General features: G+C 39.8%; 1 protein-coding gene across 5 annotated transcripts in view; it reads left to right on the plus strand.

Annotated features, from left to right (window-relative positions):
- Positions 1-23,629, plus strand: part of BCLAF3 (BCLAF1 and THRAP3 family member 3) — a 34,083-nt gene that overhangs the window by 772 nt on the left and 9,682 nt on the right. For 3 of the 5 annotated variants that reach the window (XM_027637693.1, XM_027637701.1, XM_027637669.1), the window contains exons 1-11: positions 24-125; positions 4,237-4,361; positions 8,141-8,212; positions 10,163-10,741; positions 11,084-11,749; positions 14,072-14,250; positions 14,906-15,020; positions 15,215-15,278; positions 16,117-16,235; positions 18,076-18,190; positions 21,890-21,985. In XM_027637693.1, coding sequence (XP_027493494.1) covers positions 8,172-8,212; positions 10,163-10,741; positions 11,084-11,749; positions 14,072-14,250; positions 14,906-15,020; positions 15,215-15,278; positions 16,117-16,235; positions 18,076-18,190; positions 21,890-21,985 — 1,974 coding nt within the window. In that variant the 5' untranslated portion in view covers positions 24-125; positions 4,237-4,361; positions 8,141-8,171. Of the gene's footprint in view, positions 1-23; positions 126-465; positions 760-4,236; positions 4,362-8,140; positions 8,213-10,162; positions 10,742-11,083; positions 11,750-14,071; positions 14,251-14,905; positions 15,021-15,214; positions 15,279-16,116; positions 16,236-18,075; positions 18,191-21,889; positions 21,986-23,629 lie in introns of those variants that run through there. The other 2 variants (XM_027637678.1, XM_027637687.1) reach the window with 2 other exon arrangements.

Below are 23,629 nucleotides of genomic sequence, written 5' to 3' on the forward strand. Positions count from 1 at the left end.
CCGCCGCGCCCGTGCGGAGCAGCCGCGGCCGCGCGGCTGCCGGGACCCGCCCCGCTGCTCGCCAGGCACCTGCTCGGGGCGGAGCGGCGGCGGCCGGAGCAGCGGCGGGAGCGGCCCTGCAGGCGGTGAGTGCGGGGACCGGCCCCGCGGCCGCAGTGGGCCCTGGTGTGAGGCCCAGACAGGGGGGCGGGGGCTGGTGCCGCGGTCAGGGGGAGCCGGGGCCGGGGCGGCCGCGGGCATTGTCCCTGTCAGAGCCGCCTGCGCCGCACCGGCCCGGGCCTGGCCTCGGCCCCAGTCCCGGCCCCGGCAGGCAGGGAGAGCGGGCCGGCCGAGCCGCCCTGGGGGCTCCGTCGGGCCGGGGTACGCGGGGCTCCCTCACCCCCGCCGCGCCCACTGAGGGCCCGTTCCGGGGAGGCGGCGGGGGGAGGTCCCCCCGGGAGGAGCTGCCTGTTGGGAGTGTTGCTGCGGGGCTGGAGGTCGGCGGCGGTTGTGCTGCTCCCATCTTGGGTCTGCCTGGGCAGCGGCACCCGGACCGCGCCTCCCTGTGCACGGACCCGTGTGTTCGTGGTGCGGTGCCTTCAGCGAGATTTGGGAGGGCGGGAACAAAGCGCAGGGCAGGGGTGACAGATCGCCGCGGGTCTGTCGGCCGTGCCCCCGTGTCGTGACTGTTCCAGAACAGCCGTGTGGTGTGAACCCTCAGGGCCGGCAGCACCGCAGAGCGGAGGTCGCTGCTCGCTCTTCTGTAAGGACACCTCAGAGGTGAGCAAGGCATAAATACCAGCAGTCCCTGTTCCCAGTGATTTATATGTTGTCACACGCGGATTTATGCCAGTTAAAGTCATTGTAAAGACTTTACACAGTACTGGTTTCGTATAGCAGTTACATCTCAATTTCAGCACAGCTTTGGTTTAGCTTAATATATTTTCAGGACTGAGTCAGCTCAAAGCAAGATGACTTGGTACTGATTTGTTCAAATCAGTGGTTTTTTTATACTTCTTTGATTGGTTTAGTTCATTATGCACAGTTATTTATGCAGCTCTGGGGTGCAGTAGTGTCTCATGAGGAATCAGTGATAGCACTCTACTCACTTGGCTCAACTCCATCCAGGACAGCAATACCTAATTTTTACTGCCATTCTTAAATGCCTCAAGTCACTTATAAATATAGTTTAGGTTCCTGAGTTACAAGGGTTTAAAACAAAGGCTACTCAAATTGCTGGGAGATTTTAATTAGCTGCTTACCTTGCGTGTTTGTGGGCCTCAAGGAAAAGTGAATGTTTCATGAAAGTCTTGCTGGGTGTGGATGGCTGGAGGAAGAGTATGGAAGGGAATGCCAGGAAGGGAGGGGAAGAAATATGCAAAAGGCATGGAAGGATCTCTGCTGATGGATGTTATGTTGTGGCAGCCTGACACGGGGCTGGGCAGAGAGGTGCGGAGAACACAGATGACTAAGTCCTTCCCCTTATTTTCATATTTATACTCTGAAAGATTTATCAGAAGCTATGAGGATTTTTCCCTTTTCGTTTTTTTCCTACTACTGGTGTTGATGAGGTGAACTGAATTAATTAACTTCCTCTAGAGGCACACCCTGTTATCCTGATAAACAGCTGTCAGTCTTGAGTGTCCATGCACTCCTCCACATCTGCCTTCAGCAAAATAACTGGTATTTCTGCCACTGCTTTTGTAAGAGTGATCAAACCAACTCTCCGTCCGCCTGCGCTGGGATGAGATGGGCTTGATTTCGGTGCAGTCTTGGCTTGTGGGTGTTCACAAGGAGGTGACAGAGGCTGGGTTGGTGTTGCAGCAAGCTGATGAGCGATGTGGTTGCACAGAGTTAGGTTTGCTTTTCCTCTCAGGTGGTAGCAGGCGCTCGCTGTCTGCAGGGAAGGGAGGAAACATGTTGGGAGTCTTCCAGCAAGGGTGCATTTCTCTGATGTGACTGGAGAAGGCAGCCTGGGCTTCCCAGCCTCCTGATAATGTTGCTGTGTGGCATCTCTGATTCTGAATAAATAAGGGTCTTATTTTAGTTTCCTGGTGGTTTTTTGACCTAAGGTGAAAAAGCAAAGGTTTTCATTGTGGTTTGTATGTGTTGGAGAGCTTTCGGTAGGCAGGAAGTTGTGGTGATTTGTCTGTGGGACTATGACATGCTTCTGGTGTCCCCTTAGAAAGTGGTAGGCAGAAGTGGCTGGGGATGGTGCTGTGACATTTGACACTGTAGTGGACAGGTGTTAAAGGCCCCTAATTCAACACGTTATAGAAATGGCTCAATAATATATGTATGGGTTGTGCTTTCTTTGTGTAAAAAAAAAAAGTTTATTTGAGAGTGTAATACCTCACTTATTATGTGACACAGATTTATCCTGCTTAGTCCTTCCAAGTTGGCATTGTAAGCTGTTTTTCTGCAAACGTGAGGCATCACTTGCTAACTAGTGTCATTAAACGGGTTGCTTTTAAATGAGAACATGCTGAGAAGTTACATGTTCAGTAGACTTAGTTATTTTTATTCTTTTGCTCAAATATGCAGGCACGGGGGAATACTTTCTATGTATTCCAAGGAGTAACTTAAAATTTGTTTAGTGGTCCATTAGGAAATTCTGTATGCTTCAGCTAAACCTGTACTTTCTGTCGTAGGTCTTCATCCTACTGTCAATATAAGGGAGTACAATAATTTTTGTATCTCTTATCCATTTTGTGTAGCAAGCAGAAGAGAGTGATTCCCACATGCTGCCCCTGCATGGCACAGTTACCTTGCTAATGTGAGGCCTGGTTGTCTGTTAACAATCCTTGGCATTGGGATACAAGCTGTATAAAGCCTGCCTTCCCCGGCTTGTGCCAAAGAAAAATGACAAAGCTGAGAAGGACTGGTGTGGTTTTGGTAGGTTGGAGGGATGCTTCTGGTGCTGGGGAGGCCAAGTGTCTTGGCAGACAAACTGGAGCATTGGAGCTTGCTGCACTCCTTGGGTTGTGACACATTGGGCAGTAGTGTGGACTCATGGTGCTGCCTCCTGCCATGGTTGCACACCATTCCCAGCTGCTTTGCCACAGCTGCCTGGGGAGGTGCTGTGGGCCAGGTCTGGAAATTTGATAAATATGGCATGGCACTGAAAAGGAAAAAGAAAAGTGGTTTAAAAAAAAGGATCATCTCCCTGGTAGTGTTGGTGGTGAGGATTTAGGCTGTGAGACAGCAGTGGCCTGGGGGTGGTGCTACCAGACCTGCTACAAAATATTGTGGAGATTCAAAACATAACCTTGGAGATGTGGAAGGTGCTCTGAGAGTGATAAAAGTCCAGGAGGAGGGATATGTAATCAAAAAGAGCAGTTGTTGAATATAGGAGAGCTACGAGAAAACTGAGGATGGAAATTTGGATCTCAGTCACTTGCATTGATCTTTTACTTGCTGTGTTGTCTAAAAGAGGGAATGGTTTAGAAATCCCTCAGCTGAATTTAATTTGCCTCAGCTGAGTGTGTGTCCTTGACTTAAACAGCTATTCTAGCTCATAGTTTTCAAACCTGTCACATATGTCCTTCCTTCAGGTGATGTGCCTTGAGATGGGAGTCACCTCCATGTGCTGGCAGAGCTGTAACTGGGCTCCAGGCACCTCTCTGGTGGTGGTGCAGGCTTGTGCTGCACAGTTGGTGACATCCTTTCTCCAGCCCCTGGAGGGTTGGGGTTGGTGGATGCAGGTGCCATTTGGGAACTGTGGTTTTGAGATCCAAGGTGTTTAGTGGAAAGCTCATGGAGGAATGGGTGTATGCATGGCCTAGCACAGCACTGGTAACCTCTGCCTGTGGTGATGGTACTGAAGCCAGTCTAAAAAACCTTGACTTTTTAAAAGTCCTGTTGCAGGTTAAGAAACATTGAGACTGGTTGGTTGGGAGGTATTTCTCTGGTTTTGCACTCTTTCCTGGGCATTTGCTATTGGAGATTATAAGTTTTGCCTGGAAGCTGAATAGGCAAGAACATGCCAGGCTTGTGTTCTGCTTGGACAGTGTCTGGGGTGGGCACTGCTGGGACAACCTTTGCATCAGGTATTATAACCTACCTACTGGAGAAGTTGCCTGTTCTACGGTTTTCACTTAATGACAGTGTAAATGGCTTTCTGAATTGCAGACTTTAAGGTATTTCTTTTTTTTTTTTTTAATGTCTGGATTGCAGCTGGGGTTTTGACTGTGTTTCTGTCAAAGACTTGGTTGTCCTGATATTGAGTATCAATTCCTGGTTTTTCTTTCTTGACAGACACTGCAGCAATACAGACTTTGGTGTGTCCCTTGCAGCTACCGATTGATCCCTGCCTAGAAGACAGTCAATGGAAAGCTTGGAGCTGCTCCTTATCTATTTGGGCAAAGTGAGAGAATAGTGAGGTGGGTAGTTTTTGCAGCAAGAGTCAGTGTCTGTCTTCCTGTCAGCTGTGGGACCCAGCTTATGAGACGCTTGCTTATCCCTCTTTAAAGGGTTTGCGAGTCAGTGGCAATGGTGGCCGGGCAATCCCTCACAGAGGGGTGAGGAATGACATCTCCCTTCACTGGAGGTGAAATGGCATTGAACAGCAGCTCCCTGGTGATGAGTACTGCTGGTATTGTTCTGCCCTCTGTGTGTCCTAAATAGAGTTTCTTCCATGATCTGTTGTAGATAATAGAAGGCATCAAAAAGACATGTAAAGCAGTCTGTACATTTATAAGTTTTTATAGGAGAGTTAACTGCTTCTGCTGTGTCTGTGGTGTATCTGCAGGGGTTTAGCTCTTTGGGGCTTGCTGATGTGGGGCTCTTTGCATTAAGAAGAGCTCCAGTTCCCCTCTGTTCAGCTAGATGACTGCAGTCATTTAGTCACTTGTGATTTCTTGTGTTTCTGCTGGAGAATGTCAAGGAGGTTGAAGATTGTTCTTTCAGGAGAGCAACTTGGTAAAAATTTATGGCCTTTCTGAAAGAACATGTGTTCAAGTTGGCACATTTCATACAGTTGGTTTTGAGTTCCTTGTCTCAAGATACTCCTTTCAGGTTTGCAGTAGATATATACTACAAGAATTTTGTGCTTGTCAAAGCACTGATCTCTCAAGGATGGAATCAAAGAGAGCTGGCAGCAGGCTTGAGGCCATTTCTCCTGAGGGGGAAGTTGTCTGATATCAATTCCAAAAGTCAAGGGAAAGAAACTAAAAGGTGGGATTCCCATTAATATTTAAAAACTGTCTAAGCACAGTTACTGATAACTCCTCCAATAAGTCACTTATTGTTGTAACACAGCAAACACAAGCAGCACTATGAACTTAATAATGCTTTTTAGTTAAAAAAAATAGTTCTTCATGTTTTCATAGTTACAACATCTCACAAAGCACAGCAGAAGGTCTTGAAGAAATTCAGAGCCCAGAGCAGCCAGGTCCTGGCATCTCTGCTCCAATATGACCTGGCTTTTCAGAAGCACCTGGATGCTGACTCAGAAACTGTAGGGCCTTCACTTAATTCAAGTAATTCTGCTATAAACAGGCTTGCTACCCAATACTATCCTACAAAAAGCTTGCTTTTGGTATGGAACCATATTACTGGTCTAGTTGTGGTGATTTAAACTTGGATTTAGCAATGGGTGTACAAATTCTGTATAGATTAATTTGTGATTCTGGTGTTTCATGGGGAGTCTTGGTTGGGGTCGAGTGTCTGCTGCCTTTGTATGGTGTGTTTCTCTGTGAGGAAATCATATTGCGTGGGTCATTTTTGAGGAGGTGCACTGAAACAAATGAACACTTCTTTCCATTAAACAAAAGGAGTGTCTTCACTGGAAATTACAGCAGTCCTCCTTATCCTGAGGCAAGATCTAGGACATGCTGTCACAGTACTTCTCATGCTTTTAGGTACAATTGTTTAGCCAGTCTCGAAAGAATAAGAAATTGCTCCTTATGTATGTTCAGTTTGTACCTCGATCAGTCTGGCAGATCAGGTTCTGTACCAATGGTTGGGTGGGGTTTAATGGTGCTTTTGTCTTTTCATTCACTTGAAAATGAAGAATAAAGTTTGGAACTGAAGGGAAGATATAAAGAAATAATTTGATCAGCACATAAAACACTGTCACCTTTAAAAGTTTACCAGAAGAGAGAGTAGTAGGGAATCTTTGAAGCTGGCAGGACACACACCATGTTTTGAAATGTGTTAGCCAGGGAGTGTGGTTTTTGGTTTCTGAAATACTATTCTGTTTTGTAAGATGTGTTTTTATGGGTGAAAAACAGGCAAACATTTTTGTCACGGTATTACTTTTCTTTGAAAAATAGTATTTAATGAATACTGGCATTGGAGCATCATATTTAACTTTGACCAGCATGATGTTCAAGTAAGTAAAGGGCCTGAAGTTAATTCATGCTATGTGGTCCTCAGATATATGCCTTTAGGATCTATGAGACAGGGATAACTTCATAATTCAGAGTTCAGGGAACAAGTATTTTGTCCAGGGAACAAATACTGTATTTTGTCCTTGTGGTACTTTGGGATTGGATTTTTGTTTTGCTTCACTATCCCTTGCAATACTTACAACTTTGTGCTTTACCACATGGAATGATTCACTGTGGAGCAAATACCCTCATGGTGCGCAGGAGAGTTTTGAGATTTTTAAAAAATAAATTCCGGAGGTTTTTCTTCAGGACTAAGCTAATGCTGTGTCTTGCAAATAAAGGTCTGGTTAGCTTATTGTGCAACTTAGTGAGAACTTTCTAGAATCACTCTGAAATATAGGAGGTGACTTGTCTAACATCGACCTGTGGGGTAGGCATCAGAAGTATGCTGTACATTCTTCTCTTGAGATTCTATTTTTTCAACCATGCGCTATTCATACTAAAAAAATCAAATATAGCAAGGAGTGATACTTTATTTGACCAGCTAGTGGGGTGGGGTGGGCGGGATGTGTGAGGCACTGGGTCAGACGTGGGTGCACAATACTTCAGGTAGTGCCTTAAAGCTTGCTTCTCACCTTTCAATTTCAGTTTTTCAGGTAAAAGATTTAGTTAAAGAGATTATTTGAACACTGCGAGTATTAAAAAGGCCATACTTGGCCAGCTCAGACTAGTTTTCTGTCTCCATGAGTGTCTGAGCAAATAATTACAGCAAATACCAGAGCACTTAGAGAGTGACATTGACCTGGGCGTTTTCCTTCATTTTTCCAGTGATTGGTTGTTCATTAATTTTAGAGCTGTTGATGGACCTGCTTTTCTGTCTGTTTATATTTCTGCCCTTTACAGCATCTCGTGGCAATTAGAAGGCATGAGTATGTGGTCCAAATTCCAGTTTTTAACCAGTTAGCCAATAATTTCACTCTGCTTTAATCCTTTGTATTTGCTCAGTAATGAATAATGATTTCGTTTCTTTTTACCAGTCACATTACTGGTGAGTTGGTATATACTTCCATCACTTGTTTTCCAAGGTCCTAATATCTTTTTGCAAAGAAGACCTAAAAGGGTAGATTACACTGATATTTTTCTCATTCTTCTGTAGCTATTATGAGAAGGGATGCCCAGAGCTACTTTCAGGAGTCAGGAGCAGCACTTTGTCACAGTGCATCCATAGTATATATATGTGTGTCCAGGTAGTAGGTTATTAGCAGGTGAAGTATATAAATGAAAAATGACCTTTTGTATCTGGTTTTATTTGGATGAAATATGTGATGATCTAGCAGTTAAGATTTGATGAAGCGCTTAAAGCTTACAAGAGGTCTGTAACCATGTAAAAATATTGGTGTATATTACAAATTTGAAATTCAATATATATGGAATTCAGAATATAACTTGATGCAAAAACATTTTTTTTTCACAAACTTGATTTTTAAAGCTGTTTCTCCTCTATTGTCTACAGCATTCAACACATACAAACAATTACAACAATTTTTCAGTTGCTTATGAGTTTATTAACATTTAAAAGTATGGTGAATAGACGGCAAGAAAAATGGAACAATGATAAAATATGTAAATCTTTATAAAGCAAATAAAATAAGCAATTAGGAAAAGAAAACTACTTGCCTTAAAATGGGTATTAGAGGTTTACCTTTTAAGTAAAACATCCTAAAAATATGTCTCACCCGAACTTTGAAGCATCTAATACTATGCTTGTTAAAAACAACTGTTCCTGTTGCAATTTGTAATCAAACTAGTAAATGATATCATTTTTACAGCTTCAAGAAACTCATAAGCACGTGAGAGAAGATGACAAGATCTAGATCAAGATCACCACGATGGAAACCAAGGTAAATACCCATAACTTGTGTTCTGAAATGTAGGGCTCTATAAGGATTTGTAAATAGGACCTGAATATTACATGCTGAATTGCAATTTGTAAAGTATATTTTGTAAATTATAATTTATTTTCCAAGCTGAACACCCTCTGCATTTTTTTCCCAGCTCACCGTTTTATTATGATGATTTTTTTTTAAACTGGAGGTGTTAAGTTTTTGCAGTCTGCCAAGAACCTTGTTCACCTTCCATATTTTGGGATTTAGAACTACGTTAAGCACAAAGTCGAAGCACCAAACTATTTAAGGTTATTTTTACTCAAGCACTACCTTGTGCATTTAAATGTCTGTAACTTGCTCTTGGTTTACAGGGAGGAACTGCTAAAAAAAATTATTAGTTTCTTTTTTTAAAAAAACTTCTTGGTTCAAACACTTTGAGCTTTCTGAGGTTTGGGGGCTCAGCTACAAACTGATCTTTAGCAGAGTCAAACGTGCCTTGCAGCATAACACAAACTGGAAACATGCGAGTCAGTGCCCTTCTCCTTGGACATTAGCCTAGTAGCATGTGTTACTGATGTTGTCACCAGAATAACATCCAGCTTACTTCATGCTGTTATTACCTGCCTAATTTTTAAGGCTTGCAGTGCAAATTCAAGGTGCTAAAACTAGGAGGCTCAAATACAATTTAAGCTTTTGAGAGTTCAGAAGTCCTTTTCTGCTGGTTTTAGGAACAGACTAAATTGTGATGAACAAGACGAGGAGAGTTTGGATAACACAGAAAAATGTGTGGGCTTTTTAATTAGTTTCTTTCTTTTTAAAAAGAGAAACCCTATCCATGTCTATACTAGATTGATAGTTGTGAATATGTCCTTTGAGTAAGAGCAGGGAGGAATGCCCCAGCTCTCATTAAAATGCAAACCATAACCAGACCAACATGGGACAGCAGCCGCAGTACGGGTGCTATTGGAAGTCAGCCATTATGTTTTTAGGAAGATCTGTGGTTCTGAATGTGAACTCATTTGCAGAAATGGAGCAAACAGTTCTGCCAAATTGTACATTTGCAATAGGTGTACAAAGGAAGTGACTTCCTTGATATTCTTTTTTTTTTCCTACTTGCATTTTTTGATGTTTTCATTAAAGAGTGTGTTGAGAGAGTGCAGTGAATGCTTGAATACAGGCAGAACTGTTATGTCTGGGATTACTTTCTGGTTCTTGCTAATGGCTTGTGCTGCTTTTTCTTTATTTAAGCAGGTTTGGGCTAAAACCTAACGGGTTGCCCTTGTTTTTGTAAGTGTAGGTGAAAATGCAAAGCACAGTGAGGCAATTGAATCTTTAATAGCAAAAACCGCAGTAAGTGTGGAAGTGCATATGTATACATGTCTGAACATGTACATACAATTATTCAAAAAGACCTAAGTATTTCCTTCAAATTCAGTCATTTCTGTAGGAAAAAGCCTACCTGTATGGCATTTTAAATAGAATATTTTATAATGTCTTCAGTAAGCTTTGGGGGTTGTTTTGACATGCAAAGAAAACCTGAAAAGGCATTTTTCCTCTTCTTAAATTTCTTTATATGCTGTTTTTCCTTCTTTTTTCTCTTGGCACTGAAAAAGATAAGGAAATGCTTAAGAAGTGTGAAAATACATTTAACAGTTGTTTTCAATGTAGTGGAAACTTCATATATGTGAAATTATTTTAAGTTTTAAATTAAAAACTTTGAAGAGACAAAAATGATTGACTTACTACTATTTTGAGTGAGTATTTTTCCTATGAAATCTTTCAACAGAGTAAAAGTAAGCTTGCTGCTTTAGCCAGGAAAATGTCACCGAATATCTTTGGTTTAATTTTTTTACAAGTTGATTAAAATTGTGTACTAAACTCTATTTCCTTAGGGAATAGATGTTCTCATTAAGAAGATGATTCAATTTTATGGACTACTGAAAGTGGATTTTATTTTTGCTCTAGGTCCTTATCTCCAGCATTTAGGAGTCCAGAGCATCATAGGCAAAGGCATGCTCATATTAATTATGACTGTGAATATAAAAGCTTTCGTAAGGACCCAAAGAAGCCTATGCCTTGGAGAACAGAAGATGAAAAATATGGACAAAGCAATTCCAGGTTTGCACCTCATGGAAATAACCACCAGAGAATATATGAACGTAGGTCACCTTCACCAAACCTGAAAAGAATTCCCATGGAAGACGCTTACAGTCATAAGCCCTACAGAACACATTCATCTGAAAGAACTGAAAGCAATAGGAGATGCCAGTTACCACCAAAATACTCGGAAATACCTTATAAAGAGCATGATCGTCCATTTTACCAACACAAAATGGAGGACAGATATGTGTTTGATCACTACAAAGTCACTGGAAACGAAAAAGGAATGAAGCCTTTTCATAGACCATTAGGGTCTTCATGTAAACTTGAAAGAAAATGGCACGAAGATGACTTGAGGCACCAGAGGTTACATGAAGAGAAGTATGGTCAGTCACCCAGAAGAGTTTCTGATGAATTCACGGCAAGGAGCTCTTTACAGAAGAGGTATAGGAATAAAATAATTAAACCCTGGGTATTGTGGTGTAAAGCCTCAAGTGAAAGTCTGTTTTCATTATAGTTGAAGATACCCACCTTGAAACACGTTGGCCACTTTGTAGTTTAATTATGGGCGACTGGTAGTAGTGAAGTATTTGTCTGTTAGTAAATCGTTTTGCTGGCTGTAGTATGAGAGGATAATATTTCCCTCTTAAGAGCCCCTGCACATCTGTACCTTGGCGTGAGGGATTTTGGGTTAACTTGCCACGCATTCTGCTGTCCAACATTCTGCACGTATAAGTTCTCGCTTTCTTCTCTAGTGCAAGTGTAAATTGCTTTATGTCAACACAGGTATCCTGAAGATCACGATTACAGAGAATATGGGCACACGTCTAAAAGGGCTAAGGAAATGGAGAAGTATGACTGTGGAGACGTAGCAAGAAATTCCAAGTGGAAGCAAGAACGTTCTTTTCCACCCTACCAAGAGAAGGAGGAGCAAAGATACCCGGGTGCCCAGTCCCACCGGTCGGCTGAAAGGGAGTACGTGGGGGGCTCTGTCCCAAAGATAGCCTATGAGTACAATCACAACCGGCGCAGGCATCCGGAGGGGGAAAAGCCTTTTCCAGGTGATAGAGCTCAGAAGTACGTGAAGCAGGAGGACCAGAAATACAGTTCTTCTAAGGGTGCCCGGAATAGCAAAGAGTCAGAGTACTTTAGTGGTGGAAGAGCGAGGCGGACTGAAGAAGGACACGTCGAAGTACCTGTTAAATATAGCTCAAAGAAGGGCTGTGATGCTTGTGTTAACTCTTCCAAAACGGATGTTGAGCCGAGATCTTTTAAAAACAAACCGAATGAAAGAGTAAGGAAGGACGGGGAATTAAGGAAAAACGTAGATTCCTCCAATAGCCAGTGTGATTCGAGTCATACTGTTTCAGATGTGAAAGTGTCAGATGTCAACTGTATGAGGGAACATCTCACAATCAAAGTGGATCTGAAGAAAACGGTCACCAAGTACAGGTATTGGTTTTCCCCTCACCTCTTCTTTCTTCTGCTCTCTTTATGGTTTACGGGTATTGGAGGAAAACGTGGTGTCTTTAGGAGGTAACAGGACAAAGTATGATTGTACTTTTTTTAGTTTTATTTCTTTTAAAATGGTAACTTGCTCAGGCTGAAAAGTTGCCTATTAAACCTCTATTAAAGACAAACAAAACCAACCAACAAACAAAAACCAAACAAGAAAAATTCTCTACTTCGTTTCATGGAGTTGTAGGAAGTGGAAAGAGCAGATATGCCAGATGCAAACCTGTATCAGGCAACCAACCAACAAGTTGGTTATGATCAGTAAATATGCTACTTCTATTTAAAAACAAAACCTCAAATAAAATACCAAAAGCAGAAAAGCCCAGTCCTATGTTTTGTTCTGAAATATGATGGCATTTTTTTGACTGACTGAAAAGTTTTTCTGAAAATCAGTTAATCTTTAAATTGCATGAATCTCAAGCACATATTCAGATGTTAAAGATCTCAAGGTCAGTAAAGCTGTCAAAAATTAAAGATCCCTGAGTTGTCACTTATTTTTCTGAAAAAGTGGCAACCTGTTGAGGCATCAGAACTGAAAAGCAGTAGAGTCTGCTTCTGTCTATCTTCCGTGTAATACTTGTGGTTGCATTTAGCATTCCCAATGCTAGCTGAAATGGAAAAAAAAGAGGTAATACTATGAGACTTTAGGTGATGAATATGTGGTAGAGAGTAAGCAGCTTGATTTTTGTTAGATTTTTTGCAGGATTTTTCTGGTTTGTTGCCTTGCTATTGCAGACCAGAATGTCTTATATTGATAATAATTGCTTTTGGAAGAAATTACCTTCCTTTCCAAAATGATCAGCCTTCATTTTAAAAGTATTCTACCTCTTGTCCCAAATAAAACATCTGTACCGATTTTTTTTTTTTTTTTCCCCCTTCCCTCTATTTCAGAAATATGTAATACAGTGGAGGGTTACAAAGACAAGTTACTGCACATATGGGGCTAATATTAAAGACTGAGGGAAGCAAAATAGAGTAATGCCCACTCCCACCCTCAGGCCAGGACAAGCATTTAACTTCCTGGATGATAAGGAGAGGACGATTGTTGTTGGGTTTTGTTGCAAGCCCACAGGACAATTCCTGTGTCCAGTAGCCTCTTGCTGCTGTTTTTGACGGTCACGCACAATGGACATGGTAATTGTTTGCAGACTAAAGAAACTACTACATGGATTACAGTTAATTTTATGTGTGGACGGTTTGCTTCTGCAGCCAAAAGTCCGAAGTATTTTATTTTTTAACGATAAGAACACTAGATTTACAGAAGCTGATGAAAGGGAATGTTCATGCTGCCTACTTTAGGCATTTAAGAGATGCCCGACTTGAAATGACTGAGCCAAGAAGAATAGTTTCTTATAAAGCTGGGGAGCAGGTAGATAAATCATCTAGAGCTGAGGTTGCTTGGATTCCCTCTTACATGCATTTATTTCCAGTTTACTGGGGGCATATAGATGACTTCTGGCACCTTCTAGAGGCTATTTCTAATACAATTTTTGTATGGAACTCTAGTCTTATATGCTGCTTATACAGGATGGGCAGGCAGAAAAATCACTTTGCAGAATGCACAAGTAACAGTCTTCATTCTGAAAGCTTTTATATGGGCTCTGAGTCCTCAACATATCTTTTGGAATGACAAGCATTTTCCTTGCAACAAGAACAGCAGGATTTCTGAAGTGTTGACTTTCTTGTCAAAATAATGTTTAAGCAGCAGGGCAACCATTTGGGGTGTAAACTCATTTAGAATGAGTAAAAATTTACGAAAAGATGCTAAACGTGTTCTTAAATTCATACACTGCTCCTGGAGCAGTTTTGCTGCTGTTTCACTGAGTTCAAGTGATGATTCAGTTCCCAAGGATGTGAGATTTTTTTTTTTTTATCTCTGAACTGTTCTTGAAAATTGCCTAGAGCTCCTTATAAACAAAGACATGGGCATAATTGCCTTCCAGAGTTATACTAAAGAGATATGTCAGGATCTTCATTTGCCTATATTTGATAATCTAGTTGAATTAAGTTTAAAATTCACAAATTTTGTCCTTTGTAGTTCACTGAAACAAAGATTCCTGAAAGTGAAGTATTTTATTAAGAAATTTTCTTCCTTATGAGTTTGTTAATTAAAAAAAGGAACAAAATGAGATTTTTTGTTTCATCTCATTTATTCCTAAAATGAACTTCTTAATCAATTGTTTTGTTCTACTTGTCTATTTCAAGTTTTCAGATGTAGATATTAACTTTAAAATAATTCACTATAACTTTTTGTTCTAGGAGTGCTTCCAGTCATACTACAGAGAGGCAGATATCCCATGATCTGGCTGCTGTTGGCAGAAAAAATGAGAATTTTCATCCCGTGTTTGAGCACATGGAATCTGTAACACAAAATGTCGAAAAGGACCCATCAAAAGAATTTACTCAGGAAATAATCACAATTATTCATCAAGTTAAAGGTGGCTGTAATATTTGGAGTATATGTATGTGTTTATGTATATATGATTATTAAACCGAAATCTAATGGTTTGGATGTGATGTCCTTGGAAGTTCAGGCATTTGCCTTTGGCTTCATTCTGTTGTGTAAGAAAAATGTAGGTTGAGGATTTAAAGTAGCTGGGTGGAGAATGGCTGTAAGAAGGTCTCAGACCTTAACTGAGGCATTATTGTAGAGTGTTAGGGTCAAAAAGATTTTATACTAGTACATGAGAGTAACCTGCTGATTTAGGAAACAAGAAAAAAAAAAGTTTTGCTGTAGCCACAATTTTCTAGTTATATGTGGTTTCTTTAATTTTTCAGATTAGTGTTCAGATTGCTGCATGGTGTTCAGTGTTGAATGTTATAGATTCTAGTAATTTGAGTAGTACCATCATAGAGCTGCTGATTAGTTAACTTTCTACTGAGTTTAATCTTACTAAATAAGAAGAATGTCTAAGTAGGGCTGGCCTGATCTTTCATTTGCAATTGTTTAACTGAAAGTGGAAATAGTTTGAAATTTCATTTCAGTAAAGTTGTCATGGTATCCTTAAGAATTAATCTTTTAAAAGATAGATTTTCCCACTGTGCATTTCAAATACAACAAATAACATTCTTGTATTTAATATCTATTCACAGCAAATTATTTTGCATCTTCTGACATAACTCTACATGAACGGTTCTCAAAAATTCAGGATAAACCAAGTACAAATACGAATGAAGTGAAAATACATTCGGATCCAGAAATTCACAGGTAATGATTGAACTTTTTGTCTTAATTTATTTACATTAAGTAATTAATCTTCAGCAGACTTTACACAATGTGAAGTGTTTCTATTCACTGACTAACCCACCTGCCCATATTCTTTGAAGCATTCTGTAGTTGGTCAGTAATGCTTTTGCTTTTATAGTGATGGCAGGTTTTTATGTAATATTTTTGTGTTCCAGGAGAATTGACATGTCTCTAGCAGAACTTCAGAACAAACGAACTGTGCCATCTGAATCTCCCCAGGTATCTTGATAACTTAACTTTTTCGGCAAACAGTAAGTTAAAATGTTGTACATGTAAACAACATTTCTATTGGTACATAATTTTTACATGCTTTGAAGACCGCCAGTAATTCTGAGTGTTTTGAGAAAAATGCACACCTGAGCATATTTACATATGTCACAGTGGTGCAAGTACACTGTGTTCACTGACGAGTAAAATGCAGATGTGTTCTCCAGAGTAGCTGGAGTGTGGCTATTCCTGCTGCTTGAACTGCTGTCTGATTTTAAACAGTGTGCATACTGAGTCTGTGACTGACATGTGGTTCTTACTTTCCCTGTAAGATTACAAAAAGCCTTAATGTTTCTTCTACCCTACTGTTAGAATGACCCAACATCCACATAGTTCCTCAGAATGCTGTTTTATCCCATGCTTTCATCTGGGGTCATAAGATTTTCTGTCTTCATCTTTCAAACTGTGCCTGCTGTGATTTAGTTACCACTTCTTTTCTGTAGTACGAGTGTGTGGACATTCAGCTTAATTCAGGATAATAAAACTTCTTAAGATTTACTGAAATTTATGTGAATATTTATGCCTTGGAAACTCCATGCAGAATTCCAGTGCTCCATTCACTGTTGCTTGGAAACTTGTAAAAGGCAGATATAGCACAAGAAAGGGTAATTGTTTAGGAATAGCTGTTAGTGTTTTAGACTTTGGATCCCTGGGTTGATGTGGATCCTGTGTGCAGACAGTTGATCTGTGTTAACAAAGTTACGTACAGGGTGCTGCCCCTGAGGGGCAGAATCAGGTCGGTTTTTAGTTCATACCAGTTAACTTGGCTTCAACCTTTCCTTTTAACTAGAACGTTGTAAGAGTGTTAGAAGATCCAAATGATCTACGGTATGATATAGAAAGGAGAAGAAAAGAGAGATTGAAGAATGAAGATGAGAGAGTCTTTCATGTAGATGGTGTAACTCCAAGGTAATTAGCAACTAATTTTGTTGGCTCAAGCCTGTAGTTCCCTTATGTGTTCATTTTTGAACCCTTACACAGTTATGTTCTCCCTTTGTGATTCTTTTCCGTAGTTTGGCCTTAAAAAGTTTGAGAGGGACTGAAATTCAACGGACATACATTGCAAACTACTCTGTAATGAAGTGTTACCTTGGAAAGGTGTTAAAACTGCATTGAGGAAAAAAGGAAAAGCAAGCCCAAACTGTAGCACTAAATGGGAAGAGGGGAGGAAATTAAAGGTGGTTAACTAATTTTAAACTCCTTGATGTGCCGTATAGCAACATTCTCCTGGTATTTTGTAGTTTCATAAAAGCATTCTAGGATGAATACATTATTGTATTGCCCTGGTGGAATGTGGAATATCAACAAATAATTGGAATTTTTCTGATTCCTGGAGAATTTGAACAGTTGGAATTCTGGAATAGCGTTTTACTGCTACGAATGCCTCCATCAGCTTTGTTAAAGCTGTTTGCCCCAGAGGTGTTTGCTAATCTCAGTCATCCTGTTCCACTTCTGATATTGTGAGATTTGATTGGAGAAAGGGACTTGTGTTAGCAGAAATGTTGATTAAAGCATTACTACAATAATGAAATGTATCCACACTGTATTCATGGCTTACAGATTGCTCTTAATGTGTTCCTCTTTGTTAATTTTAAATGCAGTCTATAATGGCAACTAATGGCAATACACACATTTGGAAAAACTGACTTGTGCAGGTGCAGAAGTAATTTCTTGTATTTGAGATTCTTTAGACAAAAAAAGTTAAGGTTAGCAAGTGAAGGAAAAAAAATCCCTGGACTTGTTTTCATGTAGCCTTTTACGTACCTGGGGCGGTATCTTTAGTGTCTGTTTGGCCTAATTTTCTGGGAAGGCTTTTTTTTTTTTTCTTCTCTTTTTTGTCACTTCCACGGTTACTGTCCTGCTTACCTTTTGTCTATGTGCTCAAAGTGAGCAGTGCACATTTCTCTACTAAGTGTGGCTGTTCTGGAGTTTGATGTGAGGAGGGTTATGCTGTCAGGGTAATGTAGGCTGAGGGCAGTAATGGCATCATAGAATTTTCCTGAGGTTGAGGGGGTTTAACAGTTCATGTAAGATATACTGATGATGCCTATGAGTTTGTGCAGTGTGCCTCCCTTTTTTCCTTATTAATTTATTTTCCAGCTAGGTAAACTATTTTTCTTTTTGTTTCATGAAATATGGGTTTTGATTTCTGGGGTTACTTTTCATGGTAAATGTTTTTAGATACTTACAGATGCGTCTGTACTAGTAATATGCTCAGTAAAAAAAGGAAAAAAACAGAACAACGAAATGCCATAAAAACAAGCAAGCAAAAGTTCAAATCCAGAATAAGCTGCTTGCTGAGGATGAAACGAGTATGTAGCAATTTATCTGAGCTTCTGTCGTATTGGGGATGTCATGAAATGGCAAGTTCTCTACAACTTTACAACTCCCGTGTGTGACGATGCTGAAGTGCAAAAAGCGTTTCCACCAGTGGAGGGCAGCAGTGACCCACCGAGAGGGCTGGGCCAGGGGAAACCTGACTTTCATAGCCAGAATTTCAGGAAGCAGAGCATCTCTGCTAATTTGTCATTGCATAAAAGAATACACATTGCTATATAATTCTGTGAAATTTGAGCCTAGACTAGTAATTTTTTCGAATGTCCTAGGAAAAAAATTACTTAAAAACTGCCACTGTGCATTTGTGATACAGTTGCCAGAATAAGCTAATTTAAAATACAGGGTGTTGACATGCCATGGCTTAACATGTTTACTGTTCTTTCTCTTTCCCTCTCTCTCTCATACGCATCAGGAACCAGCAAAGCTGCAGTCTTTCAAAGTTACAAACCTCTCAACTTGATGGCTTCCAAAAGCCTATGAGGTTCATTAAGCCAGCTTTCAGGAAATTTATTGGGAGACCTCATCTGGTAAGTCTAAATATAGAAATAGTAGCTTCTGCACCGTTGACGTATAATTCATTTTTTTTGCTGAATTGTCTGTGCTGATGTAAATTTAACAATCTCTGTCTTGCCCTTTTAAATTTCAAGTGAGGCTTCATTATCTTCCATCTGTGCTCAGCAATAAAAATACTCATAATTTCACAGCCCTAGTGCAAGAGTACTTCCTCAGGTATTTGTTGGAGCAGAAATTAATATGAGTGAGCTAAAAGCACTTTGCCACCACTGTGTTTCTTTCTGTAAAAGAAATATGTATCTAGTATCACATTTCTTCCACGTAATGGTGTAACATGTGCATGGTAAAATAGAAAGCCTTGTTATGGAGCAGGTAATCTGAGGTAATATTGAATAGCTTGAGAAAAAGAGTACTCTATTGCATTCTAGTTGTCAGTGGTTGGAAGGGAAGGTCTGAATCTTGTGTAGGTGGTATTGTTACTGAAACAGTGTTTCTCCTCATTATGACAAAAGTTCTGGAAAGCACTTATTTTAAATAAAAATGAGGAGCAAATCACATAATGAGAACTGTCTGAAATAATGTTCCTGAGGATGGAATGTTAAAGAATGAAATATCTTATATTTGTTGATATTGCATATATGAAACCTAGTTTTGGACAATTAGTCTTTCTTAGGCTATCTTTCTGTGGTGTACTTTAATACTGAAATGGTCAAGACAGTTCTATTAGGTTCAGCAGAAATAAACTTGTCTGTTTTGGAAAATTCCTTCTAAATAAATGTAGTAATTTCCAATTGTTTGTGCTTGTCTAACTTGGGGAACTGGTGAGACTAGAAAAGTTTTATTAATGTGTGCAGTATAATTCTAAAACACTTTCTTTCTTTCTGATGGCTGCAAAATAAAGAGGAGATTAACAGACATTGTCATTCTTTATACGCTGTAACTAATACCCTATGGACAGGGTTCCAGAAGTCCATGAAGCTTTTCTGAGATCCATCAAAAGTAGCTTTTATGTAATCAATTCTGGAAAGTAGCTGTCTTGCAGATACAACAGTGGCTCTTTCAGTGTAAAGGAATGCAAGTTTTTAATGGTAAAAAAATATTACTTACTCCAGACTAAGATTAAAGCTTCCCAACATAAGTAGTAACTGCTCATTAAGTAATTGTATTGGGTCTGACTGAGGTGGAGTTAATTCTCCCCTCAGCAACCCTCACAGTGCTGTGGTTTGCATTGGTAACCAGGAGTGTGTTGATAACACAGCAGAGTTTTGGTTACTGGTGGGCAGTGCTCCACAACATCAAGAGTGCCTCTCCCACATCCCCCCTTACCCACTAGGCTGGGGGTGGGCAAGATCTTGCTAACCCAAACTGACCATATGACATCTGCTCAGCAATACAAGCTCAAAGAAAGGAAGGATATATGGGGAGGAATTGATTATTATGACGTTTGTCCTGTGGAGCAACCACTGTGGGTACTGAAGTCCTACTTCCTGGGAAGTGGATGGATGTTGCTTGCTGATGGGAAGTAGAGAATAAATCTGTTGTTTCCCTTTGCTTCTGCTTGCAGTCTTTGCTTTTGCTTTATTGAACTGCCTTCTTGACCCATGAGTTTTTTAAAATTTTTTTTTTTCTCCTTCCCTGCCCTGCTGAGGAGGGGAATGATAGAGCTGCTTGGTGGGCATGTGGCATCCCAACAAAATCAACCCACCAGAGTAATACAGTATTGCAATAAAAAGGAGGTTAGTTTGAAATAGATGAGTTATTGTTAAATGTGCTGAATATTCAGGAAGATTGCATTTACATATTTAATAGTGAACTGCAAAAATGCAGTCTTTAGGAAGTCCTGCACTGCAGTAAGGAGTTGTTCCCTTTGGAACAACGGTAGCTGTGTAAGCATGGCCATTACAAATGCAAGGCATTCTAAAGATGGAATGACTCTTCATGGTCAGCCATGCAGAGGCTGGTTTGCAGACAAGTGGGAAAATAAAAAATTTTAGTTCTCGAAAGGTGACATTTGTGATGTTAATATTCAGTAATTGGAGATTGACTTTAAACTTAAAAAGAACTTATGTCTTGAAGGTACAATTGTCTAACCTTTATTGTAAAAAGTGTCCATCTAGCCTTGTACTCTACTGACAAAAGGAGGATAGCTAAAGAGGGAAGTAGAAAATCAGAACAAATATCTTTTTTTTTTTTTTTAATTTAAAACCTCTGGTTTAGGAAGTTTCTGAGAAGTAGGTTGCTGTATCTCTGCATCAAGTTATTTTAATGTTTGTATTTCCATACGTGTACTTTAGTCTTCAGGAAGGTGAGAATGGGAAAGGCTGTATCCACAGTTAATTAAAGCAAGCTTTGTTTTAATTCCTAAAGGTTTATTTTTAACTGTAACAGGGAATTTTCTTGAATACCTTTTTTCATCTTGATGATTGCCAGCTTTAAGGAAGAGTATGCTTCAACTGGGAGCTTCCAGCTTGTGTTGTGTGGAAAAAACTAATTTGATTTTTGTGGAGTGTCTTCATATTCTTAGAATAAGAAGGGAGCTGCAAGTTTCCTGACGTGGTTTACCCTCTTTAATTTTTAAGTTTCCATACCTTTTTCTCAGAAAAGCCACTTTGATTACTTTGAGCTCACTCCATAAAGTCTTTCTTCCTCTCTTTTTTTGTTCTCTGAATCTCTTCTTGTCAAGGCATTGTAAGAAGCCAAATAGTTGAATTGTAGATAATAATGTAGTCTAAAACAGCAAAGAAAAAAAATAAAGCTTAATTCTGGTTAAAAGTTAACTTGGATTCTGACACCATTCTATTATGTTTATACACACACCCCACACCTTCAATTAGTAACAGTGTTCCTGGAGAGTTTTGGTAGTTTACTAGTGAAAAAAAGTTCTGTGAACAGCAAAATATGCATTTGCATTTCTTATTAGATGTTAAAATATATTAAATATTTCAGGACAATTCTCTTCTTAGGTTCTTTTTAAAATATATTTGAAGCTGTTAAAATTTCCTTTGAAAAAAATGGAGTTCAACAGCATTGGAATGCATCTGTGATTATTCAAGAATGGAACATAAACAAAAAAAAATAATTTGATTGATAAGGGTTCATCAGTAAGTCTGTTCTGTCTGCATTAGGTGACTTTAATGTAGTACATGCCAGTATATGCCAATGATTCTGTAAATATTTATGATCCTATGCAATGATGGAAGAGAATGACATCGTCTGAAGGTAGCTGTCATAGGGAAAGTTGGAAAAGGGCCAAAATGCACAGGTAGGTCAGTGGCTGGAGTGCTCTGTTTTAGGCAACCATGGCTGTTTGACTGCAGCTGTTCAGGGTGTTGACATAACAACTTCAATACCAATTGTCTGTGTGACTTGCTTTTGAAATTGTCTGTGTTTCTGTGGTGGGCAAGCAATCCTCAGATGCTCTCCTGAAACATAGAGTTAAAAGTAGAATTTTCTAAGTACCAATGTAACATGCTACACAATTGTTTGGTTGCTGTGGAGGTGTGCACACTAACAGCGTGTGCCTCTGCCATCCCTTCAGCCAGCCTGCACTGCAGGCCCCTTGCTCCTGGTACTCTGTTCCTTTAAACGGTGTCATTGTGTCAGATGCTACAAGACTGGAAATGTTACAATATTTGTTAGGATAACCTGAACGTTTTTTATTTTTCTCTTGAATAATTTCGTAACCTTAACCTATAACTCTGTTTCTCTACTAGAATTCTTACTATTCTTCAAAACCAAGTGATACTTACCCTCACAGGCGAATTAGAGGACACCTTGAAAATGCAGGACCCATCAGAAGGCACTTTAAGGTACAGATCAGCTTTTATCAGTTGCTTGTACATAAAATGGTGATTGAACCTGTTGAGTTTAGTAACAGGACACACACTTTTGAAGGTATTAAATGCCATGCAACATAGTGTCATCACAGCTGAATTGTTTCCCTTGTTGCAATGGGAGGCTTGGCTTTTAGTAGGTAAGAGGGCTGGCAGTGGATTGAGCAGTTGTCCAGTATTGTGTCTATGCAGTTGAAATAAATAAGTTAACTACAAAGTTGAGAAGGAGAACTGCAGAAATTGGACAGTGACTAGAAAGCTTATCTATCCAAAAAACCAAGCTGCTCAGCTGTCTTTCCTTCACATGACAGAAGCCCAGAGTATTTCCAAAGACTGGGAGACATGAGTTATATTACTTTAAGAATTGTATTACTAACCTTTTCAAACAGGGATTTCTGGGGAACTCATCTTTTGTGAGTACCCTGCGCACTGCTAGCTGTGCATAAAAAAGATTGAAGGAAGTGAAGTTTTATTCTCAGGGCCTTAAGATGTTAAAGGGGTGGGCAACTACTTTCTGGGGTAGTGCAACGGCTTTCTAATGCCTTTTGATTGCAAAATGTATCCTGGGTTCAGCAGAAAAACAAAGCACTTTCTTCCTTTTCTCCTAACAGTGAAATGCTATGTATGGGTCCAGTTAGAGCTGTTTATGTGAGAAGTATTAATCAAATCTAGAGCAACTTACACTAATTTTCTACCTTAAAATTACTCCTACTTTTTTAACAGGTGTGTTTTCAGGAGTAAAATAATAAACAGAATAGGTAGTCATCTTTCCTGTTTTGTAGATAGTGAAGTTGAAGTAAAATTTTAATGGCTAAGTAGCTGTAATTTTTGGATGAAACTTTGAAAGGAGGGGGGGGTGTTGATGTGTGTTGTGTGTGGAGTTTTTTTAATTTCCTCCTTTCCCCCTTCTTCCCCTCCTCCCCAGCTAAACATAAGAACTGTTGGATAAAAAGGCTTTTAGGCTCTGCCGTTTACGTGTGCATTGCCAGTCAATCTCAGATAGCTAAGCTAATACTAGCAAAAAAGGCTGTCTTTATTCTGCTGGAGAAAAGTCTTTTTCTAAGCTGAAGTTAGCAAGTGTCAGCCTGATATAACTGTTTTAACAAGTAAGGACATCATAGCCTCTTGATCAGTATTCCCTCCATGTTGTCAGCCTCCAGCTGATGGAAGAGTCTTTAGCACTGGCTGCCAGATCTCTGAGGCAGTGTTGATAGTGGATGCTCCCTTCATTTACCTCAATTCTGCTGGAGACTGGACAAGCATGAAACTGTCCATTTCAGTTGTCATCTCACAGATTATATGAATATTGTTGTATCCAACGATCTGTCCCATGGAGTTTTGATATTTGTAGGGAAAATAGCATATGCACTCGTGTTGCAGTTTGCATATTTGTATAGCACTTTTATTATTGCCATGGAAACAGCAATGCTGATTTCACTTAATTTCATCAACTTTTTTTTAAATTTAATTTCCTCCTGTATAAAAGGGCTTTTCCTTCTCATGCTGTTGGTGAAATTAAGGTGATTTGACTATCTTCTATATTCAGGACTTTCTTGACTGATTTTTTTTGAAAAAACACAACAACATACAAACAAAGCCACACCAAAAAAACACATGGAG

This window comes from Corapipo altera, unplaced genomic scaffold, assembly GCF_003945725.1.
Source record: "Corapipo altera isolate COAL_440 unplaced genomic scaffold, ASM394572v1 0, whole genome shotgun sequence".
Lineage (NCBI taxonomy): Eukaryota > Metazoa > Chordata > Aves > Passeriformes > Pipridae > Corapipo > Corapipo altera.